This window comes from Sinohyriopsis cumingii, chromosome 6, assembly GCF_028554795.1.
Source record: "Sinohyriopsis cumingii isolate HCF-2022 chromosome 6, ASM2855479v2, whole genome shotgun sequence".
Classification (NCBI taxonomy): Eukaryota; Metazoa; Mollusca; class Bivalvia; order Unionida; family Unionidae; genus Sinohyriopsis; species Sinohyriopsis cumingii.
In genome coordinates, this window is record NC_142966.1 from 166,468,719 (window position 1) to 166,481,788 (window position 13,070).

A 13,070-nucleotide genomic window follows, 5' to 3' on the forward strand; every position below is an offset into this window, starting at 1 on the left:
GCTGTAAGAAAACAAATCGAACATATAAATGAATGTCACGTAATTTTTATAGAAAAATGAAAAAACAAACTTCTCCAAGTATTTATTGTGAAAACAAAGACCGAAAATCTGTAAATGTTGCAGCAAGTTGAAGAAAACCAGACTCACTACGCAGAGAGCACATGTCAATGTGGTAGTCACGTAACACTAACAAAAACATCGCCGACACGTGCTCGGTACTTGATGAAAATGGTTTTCTCCACCATCCTGCAATACTGACAGGTTTCTGGTCGTTGTTCTCAGAATAAATATGTTGAAAATTAAGTGTGCATTATATTTATTTACAAACATTAAGTGCTTCTATATAATATGTCCAAATTCTATGTACAACAACTTTGGAAATTTGTTTATTGTCGATATCTCGTGACTATATGACCTCTGATGTCATTGACATGAGGATTGCGAGATTTATATAGTCATGTGACTCGGAATGCAAATGGCCAGATCCAGGTCAAATTTCAGCAAACGACGTACTTTCGTCTCGTCTGTCAGCGGATTAAAGACATGACGAATGCTATGCTCGTGAGTTTTGAGAAAATAAATCACATTCCTATCGATTCCATGTAGGTATATCTCGATGAAAGTTCGTTCAAGCTTGCTGGGCCGGCTAGTAAGCGGCTACCCCATACCAACACCAAATGGTGTCGGCGAATTCTAACTTTTCGATAGGGAATGGACTCTGACCTTACACCCCAACATAAATGTCCAAATATAAAATATGGGGAGACAAGGGTCAGAGGAAACTCGAACTATATCTAATAGAGGAGCACATTCTTATCGAGCGAGTCGACTTCAACCCAATGAGACAAAATTTATCATCATCATCATCATCATCATCAACATCATCATCAGTATTATTATTATTATTATTATTATTATTATTATTATTGGGGCCCTGGGTGGGGGAGTGGCTAAACAAAGCGCCTATATCAAATCATTACCCTCACACTTCTCAAAGCGTGGATGTGGGTATAGGACAGAGCTCACCAGTAGCTTCTTGGAGGTTCTTAGCTATTTTTTTGGTGGGTTCTTCCTTCACCAGTTCTACGGGCCACCATGAATAGCCCATCGAGAGCTTAAAAAATGACGTTAAATTCACATCATCATCATCATCATCATTATTATTTGTGTGAATTCAGTAAGGAAACCTTATGCTGATGTACCAAGGTAGAAAATAGCAACTCTTTTATCATTCCATTTTTTTAAAAATTAACTTATATAGCTATTATTGTGCTGACGTGGGTTTAAACCCCAATACATACACGATTCTAGGGGACGCCCGTTAATTATGTCAACAATTGTTAGGCAATTTTTCACACCCCCCTCTTGTCAACAACTGTCAAACTTTCAGTGACCCCCCTAATAAAATTATGTCAAATTTTTTTTTACCCTCCCCCCCCCCACAAACTAACAATATTTATACGGCTGGCTTTTATGCTAAAATAGAATTATGGAAATTAAAAGGTCTACAAATAAATTTTAATACATTTTTTTTTTACTTGTTTAACACATTTCAAATTGACTATAACACTTTGAATTCATGAAAAAATCGAGACTTTATATTCTAGCTTCTATCATCTTCCCATGGGGAAGCCAAATGTTCCTCAATTGTTATAATAGGCATAGTGGCTGCTTCATTAATTTCTTCAGATTAATACCATATGTGGTTAATCTGTCTACAGTCTACAATCTACACTGAATAAAAACAAAATATGATGATGCAAGACTATGACTTCCTTAGCAAGAGCTCAACCGGTTTAGGATTAAACTGGTGGGCTGTTGACGGGCGAGCGAGTGTGTGCCATACCAACGCACCGACTAATTTCCTATTTTTTGATTTATTAAATTTATTGTAAAATATAACATTGTTGACGTCATTTTATCTTGAACTCCCCCCTCCCCCATGTCAACAATTGTCAAACTTCTTCAAACCCCCTCCCCCCTATTTTGTCGACATAATTAATGGACCACCCCCTATATCTTTACCCTCACTCCAACATATATTAACGCATAGAGAGACCTGTTTTCATACTAAATGGAGTGTTTACTATCGGCTTAATAAAAACCGATCACTCTAAATATCTTCGTCGAAAAGGCACTTTACTGATTTCTCAGAAACTTGCGTCTACTAGGAATAAGGGGGAAACAATCGCGGACTAGATGTATAATATCTTTGACGACTGGACGAATGGTCTTTGAGATTTCAACAGATGGTATATGACAGTTGGAGGAATGGTCTTTGACATTTGGAAAATTGATCTCTGGCTGTAAGCATGTCTACCCCATCCTATACCCTCCTCCCTCCCACTACCAAAACTAAAAAACAAACAAAAACAGAAGAAAACGAAATCAAAACCAAACGTCAAAGCGTCGTGTACAAGATCAAATGTTTGCATTTCTCTCTGTGTATATCCAAGAACTCATTATCAGGAGGCAACGGACAGGAACCAGATTTTCCTAAGATATGAAAATGTCTTCCTCATACTGAGATTTTTTAATACAATTTTTTATTTTTGGTTGGTTCATAACAGGTTTTTCACCGAACATTCAGTAGTCACATGGTCATGTGTGTGTGTCTGTGTGGTTCTGTATGTGGTTGTGTGTCTGTGTGTGTGTGTCTATGTGCGTGTTTATTCGTTGAAATTGAAATGTTGAGTGTGTCGTCAAACCATATGAATTCTCGGTTGCATTTACAATATAAAAAAGGTTTAAAGTGTTCAGTTTTAAAACAAGCGAATTTGCATCCTGTCCACTATCTTTAACTCTGATAAAAAGGTTGATACTGTCTAAAGTATCATAAATATGACAATGTCAAATCTCAGCTGCATGAGTAATTTTGAGCAATATAGTTGTATATCCTCTGCACTGTGTGTGCGTGTGTGGTATCCTGCATTCGTCACGTTGAGGCTAAAGAAAAAAAGTGTAATATAAAATATAAACCTTACATTTACTTAATTGGAAGGTCTCAGGTGGCCGAGTGGTCTAACACTCTCGCCTTTACCGATCACTGCCATCTAACCTCTGTCCTCATGGGTTCGAGTCTCGGGTTCGGCCGATGTGGGAATGTGAAAAATGTTGCCGGTATCTTCCCGTGGTTTGGTGGTTCTTATTGGGTTTTTTCCCGAGGTATTCTTCCACCATTTATACTGGCCGCCATGTATAGACCATCATGCACTGAAAAATGACGTTCAACCAAAAACAACAGTATGCTTTACTTTGAATTAAATTTCTGAGGACTATAGACCTTGCATTGAAACAAGATTAATCTCATGCAACAGGTCCCTAATATTGTCACCACTTTGTTTCTACAGTTTTGGTTATCATATATACTTGCATTTAAATGAGCCTAACTTTAAACAGAGACGACAAAGATCTGCCAGTGCCGTGTATTTACAATTGCATAATTATATTTTTTAATACCACACGTTCAATTATAGTATATAAGTCAGCGGGTTAGTAAATTAAACGTGAAAAGAAGGATTGAAGATTGCTGTATTTCCGCTGTCATTTTCTAAGACAATCAGAATTCATAATCGAAGACAATCGAAACGTAACTCGGCCATTTTCGTCAGGCACTGAAATAACACGACCTGACGGAAATGTCCGAGCGATATTCCAATCGATTAGAAGAGACAAATATCGACTACATTCCTGATACGCTTAGGTAAGTCGAGTGTTTGTCCTTGTATGTTAAGTAATGACGTATACGATAACAGGGAAGTCCGGGTTTATAATACAGTGCACCAAATGGGCTATATTTAAAGCGAGGGAGTCACTACTAAGAAAACGCCGCAGGAATTGAAAACAGAAAGACTGAGGACACTGAAGAAGAAATATCAGAATGTATCCTGTCAACGATATCAAACTTCAAACGGGACAGCGAATGCCAGTTGTTGGACTGGGTACATGGCAGGTAATTGTGCTTTACTTTCCCATGATTTTACATTTTAATCTTGACGAAAGAGAACGCTTAATATTTTCCCTGGCCTTGATAAACTTATTGATTTTCAAATGCGAATACTTAAGTGGCGAGTCGTTTTAATTTTATGCCAGGCTTCTTCTTTTTTTTTATTCATATTATATTCCGCGGCAAAACCCCCACCCTCGAAGAGCGATACAGATGTCAAAATAAATTTCAAAAATCAGTTATATATACGATTTACAGTTTGTAAATAAGTTAAATATTAATCTAAGTTTTCATTGTGTACATTTTCATCTTTCACCACTTCATAGGGATGAAAGTAAATAATTTTAGCTGTATTTCAGTGGTTTCAAGGTAAGCACTAATTTTCTTGAGTTTCCAGCCAACGGTTAAGGAGGAGGGGTGGGGACTATAGTTAGATTAAAAATGGGTGTATGCGACAAATTTAAAGTTAAAGCACAATAGCGCGCTGTTGTTTTTTTTTTCCTTCCCTTTTTATCTGAATAAGTTGATTTTACTTCATTTCCATCATTAAATGAGCAGTATTCTGAGGCATGTGCTCTCATGCCTATTCTAAGTTAGGCCCCGCGTCGGTCGTGTACTTTGAGTCGTCTGTCATCCTCGTGTCCGTCAACAATTGCTATTTTCAACTGATAAAAAATCAAGCTCTGAATCAATTTCAACCAACCTTGTAGGGAGCCTTTGGGCATGAAGGTATTTCGATTGTGTAGGAATGACCAAATTTGAACACAGTATCCTGACATGAAGAGTTTTTAAATATTTACTAATGTTTCCGACCTGTATCAAACCTTTCACATCTCTACAATAGATCCAGATTCGTCCTCAAATATGGCTAACGCTGCTACAAACAGACAAACATTGAAACGACTGCTTCTGAACAACCGCTGAACAGAATATAACCAAATTTTGAAGAAAGCAATCTGGTACTAAAATGACGTCGACCAGATACCCAATATGGATGTCGGTACTAAATTTAGAAATACCTTCAAACTTATCAACAATCTTTGAGCAGAATTTCACCACATTTAAAAGAAAGAATTCTGGAGTAAAGGCCTTTAAAATTTTTTACAAATGATGAAGATATGCTATCAGTATGGCCTAAAGTTCAAAAGCATTCTGGTATGAAGATCTGCTATCAGTATGGCCTAAAGTTCAAAAGCATTCCGGTATGAAGATCTGCTATCAATGTGGCCTAAAGTTCAAAAGCATTCCGGTATGAAGATCTGCTATCAATGTGGCCTAAAGTTCAAGAGCATTCCGGTACGAAGATCTTTCAGATTACTATAAATTATGTCAAGCCATCATAGAATTTGTAAGCCGTAAATAAACTGGGGGAGGAGAAGAAAACAACTTAAAATGATTTTTCCTAAACCTCTGAACATATTCTGACCAAATTTGACCAGAAAAAACTGAATCAAAGGCATTTCAATTTATGCTTCGCCTGCTTTAGCATAGGAGTCATCCATTTATGCTGCTTGGCATTAACATTGGATCATTTTTGGTGGAAGTTAATTAAAGTTATTTACAGTTTTTATGTTTTGTTATACGTCCAATTGAAAATCTTGGTCAAGTTTTCTGTTCAATTTTTGTTTTCGTATAGCACACTGTCCCAAACACTTAGAGAGATTGTTGTCATACCTTCATGGTACAATGAGTACTCACTGCACTTTTAACTTCATGCACCCTCTCCCCTCCCAGTATATCCCGTTAAGAAGGTTAGGTTCCTTTGAAAATCTTGGTTAAGATTTGCTTTTAAGTTTTTCTTTTAGGATCAAGGAATGGTTATGTATTATACCTGGGTTATAGAATTAGCGAGACGGTCACCATTCATTGTACACATACCCTCAATCAGGTTTGGTTAATGTTTCGGTTAAAGTTTATCTGTATGGCCATAAGTCCCGAACTTTTAGATGGATAGCTGTATGGCCAATATCCCGAACTTTTAGATTGATTGCTCTATGGCCATAAGTCCCGAACTTTTAGATTGATTGCTCTATGGTCATACGTCCCGAACTTTTAGATGGATTGCTGACAATCCTGGAAAGTAGAGTCAGTAATCATTGTTCCTTATTCTGTAGGATAATAGGTCCCAAACCTTTAGATGGACAGCTATTATACTTGAACTGTGGAATTAAGAAGCTCAGAATTTATATAGTAATGTAACCCTATCGTTTCTGTGAACCTCATGCAAAGTAAAGGTCATTGGAAAGTCAAACATATTTGTATCAAGAAGGAGAGCATATAATTCGTTGAAATGCCTGGTTTTATATGATGTAAAAATATGGTTGCTGTTTCACAAAATAAAACTTGAGAATAAAAACACTTCTCTTTAAAATTCATGGAATAGAACTTGAATAAATATGACAGAAAGCCTCATTTCACGTCTTTACCAATGAGGATAATACATTGTCAAATAGCACTGGAAAAAATTGCTACAGAAAACAACCAACTAACCCGGATGTCTTGGCCAACCACTTGTCTTTTGCTGCTAGGCTGATGTCAGGTAAGTGAGTGATATCAATTTCACTTGGGACTCTTGTTTTTTGTCGTTTTATGTACTAATTTAAAAATTAGAGTCTCTCTCTTTCTCTCAAACATCGAACGATATTTTTGTTTACTTGACCATTTTGCCACCAACAGTTTTATGATATACAAGATGCGTTGAAACTAACGTATTGTATGAGCGCTTAAGTATCGATCAGTCCACCGTTGACTGTACTTATACTTCCTCGTCCCTATTGATCGCTACGTACCACGGTGATTGGTGTGTTTGCTGTCGCTGTACGAGTCAAACGTATGGCAAACGACTCCTAAATTAACTTTCAAAACATTGCGGTGGTATTACATGTACAATGTCCTTAAAATATAGCCCACGGTTTTGTATTGCAGTTATCATAGGTAGAGCAACACATATAGTATATATTGATGAAATAGTATGGCAACTCAGGCCTGTCTAATATTAACGGGTCTAGCATGCATTTTGTTAAGAAACAGATCAAGAATAATATTTGGTTGGAGCGTGCCTGAGTGAACTATAACCTCCGCAATTTCTGAGTATTGTTATTTATAGCAGTGAACCCGGATGTACTTAAACCAATCTAGCGTTGCTACTACAATAAAAACAGGCTGCGCCCATAACTTGTGGGAAATGTATTCAGAAAGTTTCCGGAAAAACCACTCAGCATGTTGAATCATACAGGCAGATCGATATGATCATAAAATGGAAATATGTAGTTAAGAAGAACTGATGTCAATAAGTATTTTTTTTATTTTTGTTTCAATCTGAACATATAACCATCAGTAGAAACTTAATCAAGAAAACATACAATTATGTATGACTATTGCATATGTGTACACAAAGTCATGCTGTAAAACGTGAATATGTTTTATAGCATTTGCGAATGAATTTTAAGACCCTTAGGCTTCATATACATTTCACCCATGACGATATAATGAAAAATAATGATATAGGACCCAAATGTGGAAAGGGATGAAGGCGATGTATTTTTTAAATTTTCTTTTTTATTAAAGTCCAAGCCAGGTGAGGTAAAGGTCGCAGTAGACGCTGCCATCGAAGCTGGTTACAAGCATATTGACTGTGCCTATATATATGGTAATGAGGCTGAGATAGGGCAGGCAATCCATGCTAATATTACTGGAGGCAAAGTCAAAAGAGAGGATCTCTTTATTGTTACCAAGGTAATGAGTAACATATGTATGTATGTATGTATGTATGTATGTAAACGAAAATATTATCAAGTTTGACTGATCGATTGGTTGATTGACCTGAAGCACCAGATAGTTCAATCAATATTTCATGGCACTAAACTACGTAATGGTAATCATGAAGAAGGGGATCGACACCTATTGTATTCTTTTATTAAACGTCAGATACTCTCTTAATAAATAAACAAGACATAGTAAATGTGATTAGCATACATACATACATACATACATACATACATGCATACATACATACATACATACATACAGACAAAAAGACCCATATATACATGCATGCATACATACATACATACATACATACAATGCATGCATTCATACACACATACATGCATACATACAGACACACACACACATACATAAATACATACACACATACATACATACATACATACATACAATGCATGCATACATACACATTCATACATAGATACATACATACATACATACATACATACATACATACATACATACATACATAGAGTCGATTGGTCCAGAAAAAGAGTAGAATGGAAGATCATATAATCTCAACCATTTTAATCAGTATCATCGACAGTAGTTAAGTGGGCCACTATACGTACAATGGAAATTAGCATTACGGAGACCCCTGGGCGAATATACGTACAATGGAAATTTAACATGGCGAAAAATCGTGGGTTAATATACGTACAAGGGGAATTAACATGGGAAAAAATTGTGGGCCGATATACGTACAAGGGGAATTTAACATGGGGAATAGAGTTTGGGGGTTGTTTAGGGACAAAGGGGAATTGAATATGGGATTTTTTTTAAAAAAATTTTTTTTTTTAAAAAGGGGTAGGCAATGGAAAGGCTATCTCTTTTCGAGAAATATGGCTGGCCCTGAAAAGGGCCTTTGGGTTTTCTTCTTCTTCTTCTGCTTCTAGTTTCTTCTTTTTCTCCACCAAGTTCTTATTTTATCTCCAACACTCTTTCTCTTCTTTTCTTTCTTTTTTTTCTCCTGCTCTTCTTTCTTCTTCTCTTCCTCCTCTTCTTTCTTCCTCTTTTCATTTTCTTCTTCTTTTTCAATTTTTTCATTCCATGCTCTCATCCTTATCCTTTCCTCTTCATCCTCCTTCTCCTCCTTTATTTCTTTCAACAGATCACTGATGATTACCTTCATTTTTCGTAAATTGTTTATTTCCATCTTCACTCGATGGGGACTATAAGAATAGTGATCCTCGTTTAGGTTAACCAACATTTGCTCTATCATTCCTAAATTGTCGAGGACGTTTTGCAATTTTTCCATTTTGTCCATTTGGTTAGAAGCCATCTTCTTTTTTTATTCTTTGCAGAATGGTTTGAACGACGAATACTGTGGGTTCTTATACGAAAAGCGCGGACGTGAAGGAAAACATCCCCCTACTTTTTCATTTCATATAATAAAACCCTAACTATACTCTCCACATTCGCTAAGAAACAATAAACAAAATCCATAATCTACTATCCACACAATCGTACGTGAGCGGTTACAAAACCCAAACTATACTCTCCACATATGCTTAGAAACAATAAACAAAATCCATAATCTACTATCCACACAATCGTACGTGAGCAGTTACAAACACAAACACACAAACACATACCCTCGCACTATGAAAAAAGAGTTAGCGTTTATAATCACACTACTCTACCTACACACACACACACACACACATTGGCAAATCGATAGTTATTTCTTTTCTAGAGTATTGGGTAGCCCTTAAAAGGGCTGTTTTTTTTTTTTGAACTCCAGATGCACCTATCTAATGGTTGCACCTTCCTGGCCTGGCGCCACACACGCATCTTCTTCCCCAGTCTCCTTTCACCTTTCTTCTGGGGAGCGCAGAGGGAGAATGATTCGCTTCAACACCCCAATCCTCTGTCTCGGGAATATTGTACGACATCCTCTCTTCTAGTTTCTTTTCCTCCTCTTCCCTCTGTCTTCTCTCCTCCTCTTCGTTTTTCATTCTTTCCTCTTCTACTATAGCCTCCGCGGCCAGTTCATTTAACAGGCGCCTGACATATTCCAGATGTATCTGGAGTTCAAGAAGTTTGCTTATTCTGCTATTCATTCTTGTGTTGAACAATCAACAAGGGTAGCTAGACTGCCCAGCGAGTTTCAATTTATAGTGAAAGCGCGGACGTGATGGAAAACATCCCCCTAAAAACATAAAATTGATCTTACCTACATCATGACCAAAAAACAACAACGCGCGGACCTAAAAGAAACACTCACTCACTTTTTATGCTACCCATCACTATTTTAAAATTTTTTTATAAATCACTTCAATAGACTATCCACATACTCAAAGCAATCCAATCTAACCCCAAATTTACACCTCAAACACCAAAAAAAAGACATCATTTTAATCTACTATCCATACCAACTTACTTAACCACTTACAAACACAAACACACAAACACATACCCTCACATTTTTTTTAAAAAAGAGTTAGTGTTTATTTTCACACTACTCTACCTACACACATTGGCAAATCGATTGTTATTTCTTTTCTAGAGTATTGGGTAGCCATGAAAAGGGCTGTTTTTTTGTTTGCTATGGCATTCTTTTTTAGTTTCTAAGAATGCGATGTCCTCTGAGGATAGACTTTCTGGCGATAGGTCTGCTTGTTCGAAAAGAGAAGAAGAACTCTTTGGTGTCGATACGACAATCGACAAAGCCTCTGTCAGCTTCAGGTTGCTGCTGCTGTTGTTGTTGTTGCTGCTGTTGCTGCTGTCTCTGAAGTCTGTACTTCTCTGTCCATTCTTCTTTCTCCCTGTTCATTTCTTCTCTGAAGAGCTCTTCTATCAGGTCTTCAGTGATTTTTAACATTCTCACATTCTCTATTTCTTCTGGCTTCGGTATCAGACTGTGTCTGACCCTATGCAAATTCACGTAGGCTTCGTTGAGTTTAGCTAGTTTGGAACACATCTTCTTAGGAGGATGAGTCGACAATGGATGGTTAGACTGGAAACAACCCCGGTTCTTAAAGTCAAAGCGCGGACGTGAAGGAAAACATCCCCCACACGGTTCTCGAGCCGGAACGTTCAGTGAGTGTCATGCGAGGGATAGTAAAAAATGAAAGAGCATCAATCCAACATTCTTATAGCTAAACAAACCACAAAGGCATTTTTTTTCAAAACACAACATTTTTTATTCAAAAATCACTTAACACTAAACAACAACTCTAACATTTTTAACAATAATCCAACATGATAACATCAAACAATCTTTTCAAAACACAACATTTTTTATTCAAAAATCACTTAACACTAAACAACACCTCTAACATTTTTAACAATAATCCAACATCATAACATCAAACAATTTTTTTTTCAAAACACAACATTTTTTCCACAGTCTCCTCACATTCCATCTTTAAAGTTTCTCCACTAGGTAAAGAGGGATAACAGTCTTCCATGGTTTCTAGTAATCTAGGATGACTTCTCTCAAACTGTTGATTTCTATGGTATTATCGAATTCTGCATACAGGATGACGTTCACCGTTTCATCAGGGTCTCGGTCTTTAAACTGAATTTCCACACGAATCTGGCCGGATTTTATAGGGTGGAAATGTCCCTCGTCGCTGCCTTGGTCTGGAGTGAAATCGAAAGCCCACAAAGCGTAGCCTCCTGCATAATCCTCGTACGTAATACCGTGACTGGTATTGGTTCCTAACTGTCTGGTGGCTTCGTACAGGGACAAGTACGATCTCAAGTAATTCTTCTTGGTAAAGTCAGGTTCGAAAGGTCGGGTACACAAGGTCTTGCCATCGCGACTGACTTCGATTTTGGACACGCCAAAGTGTTGAAAGTAGAAAGGATTTTTTTTCGGCAGCTCCGTTGAAGGCTGTATTCTCGACGATACCAACGATCAAACGTTTGGGTAACTGTCCTTGGAACAGATGATCTTCGATCATGGATCGCTGTCCCTTGGGAATGGTGAAGGTTTTCACTTCCACGCGTCGTATGGGATACTTGGCAGTCGTTCTGCGTTGAGACGTTGAGTCTGACTGATGTCGTTTCCCACTTTAGGTAACACATCCACACGGCGTACGTAGAGTCTGGCTTCTAGGATTTTGGTTTTGTAGCCGTCACTATCAGCCATCAAATGGAAAGCGGCACTGCTACGATTCAGTCTCAGGCGGACATCCACCCCGTTCAGCAAATACTTTTCTTGCAACCACATGTCCAAATGCAAACGATCCATTAGTTCTAAACTTGTGTCGGCTCCCGTGATTCTCTTTCTTCGTTCTACAAATACATCATTGTTGTCTTTCTTTTCATCAGTTTCCAATATTTCAAACTTGGTAGGTTCGTCAGCTTCCCATACCACACAGGCATTGAGATGAGTGTTCTTGGCATCTATTCTGTACGTCAAGAGATTTTCCAGGTAGGTACGATAAGGGTAAGTATCCATGCTGCTACTGACCAGTTTGTTATTCAAGTACAAGTCCACTCCACTGAACAAGGAATGCATGAAATTGTTGACGGGAGCTACTGCTTCATCGTCTATAGCACCTCCAGTCTTATCTAGAATTTTGACTTTCAGGTACAAGTAACTGCTATTCAGATCGATGTAATCTTCGGGCTGTCCTTTGATTTCAAACTCGATGGGAGCGGAATCGGTCAGTGAGGAGACGGGGTGAAATTCCACCCACTGGGATTCTTGCATCGTCATCATCGTGGGAGGCATGGCAAACAGATCCAGTTCCGTCTTGGAACAAGCGCAAGATTCTCGGTGCATCATTTTTTTGTCTCTTTTCTCAATAATCGAAAACGTCTAAGTCTCGAACGGTTCTTCTTTTCTTGGCCTTTCTCGCTTGAAGTCTGGTGAAAGGGTGTTTTCTTCGTCGTCTCTTTCTGCCTTGTCCTTGCTGAATGCCTGACTCGGTAGCGTGCAGGGCATTTATAGGTGTTTCTCGTTGGCCTAAAATGTCTTTGCCCGTTTGCAGCAAGACATTTTTGCCTGCCCTCATGAAGGCTTCTTTAGGGTTTTGTTTGTCGATGATGACATTTTGGAGAAATTCTTTGCCTTGCGTCAGTGCCGCATCTTTCAAGGCGTGCAATCCGCGTGTCACCATCGGTTTCAACACCGGGGCCACCGAACAAAAGGCCGATTTTAACATGTCTCCTAAACCGTGTCCTCGCTGTCGAGCCAACCCTTGGTACACTGGAAACATGACTTACGAATCGTGAGAAAACCGTTTTCGAAAATGGAGTTTCATCGTGACTTTTCTTTGGTGAATGGAATATTTTGTCCCAAATCTCCTTTTATAGTAATGTTGACCGTGTCCAAATACGACTTACTGACAGGCAAATAGTGAGGATGGACAAATTCGCGGTG

General features: G+C 38.1%; 1 protein-coding gene across 1 annotated transcript in view; it reads left to right on the top strand.

Moving 5' to 3' along the window:
- The first annotated feature begins 3,778 nt into the window (after positions 1-3,778).
- LOC149798479 (aldo-keto reductase family 1 member B1-like) overlaps positions 3,779-13,070 on the top strand; it is a 55,285-nt gene continuing 45,993 nt past the window's right edge. The window contains exons 1-2 of the mRNA XM_089963676.1: positions 3,779-3,952; positions 7,514-7,681. Of these exons, the coding sequence (XP_089819802.1) occupies positions 3,881-3,952; positions 7,514-7,681 (240 nt within the window). The 5' untranslated portion in view covers positions 3,779-3,880. The remainder of the gene's footprint in view (positions 3,953-7,513; positions 7,682-13,070) is intronic.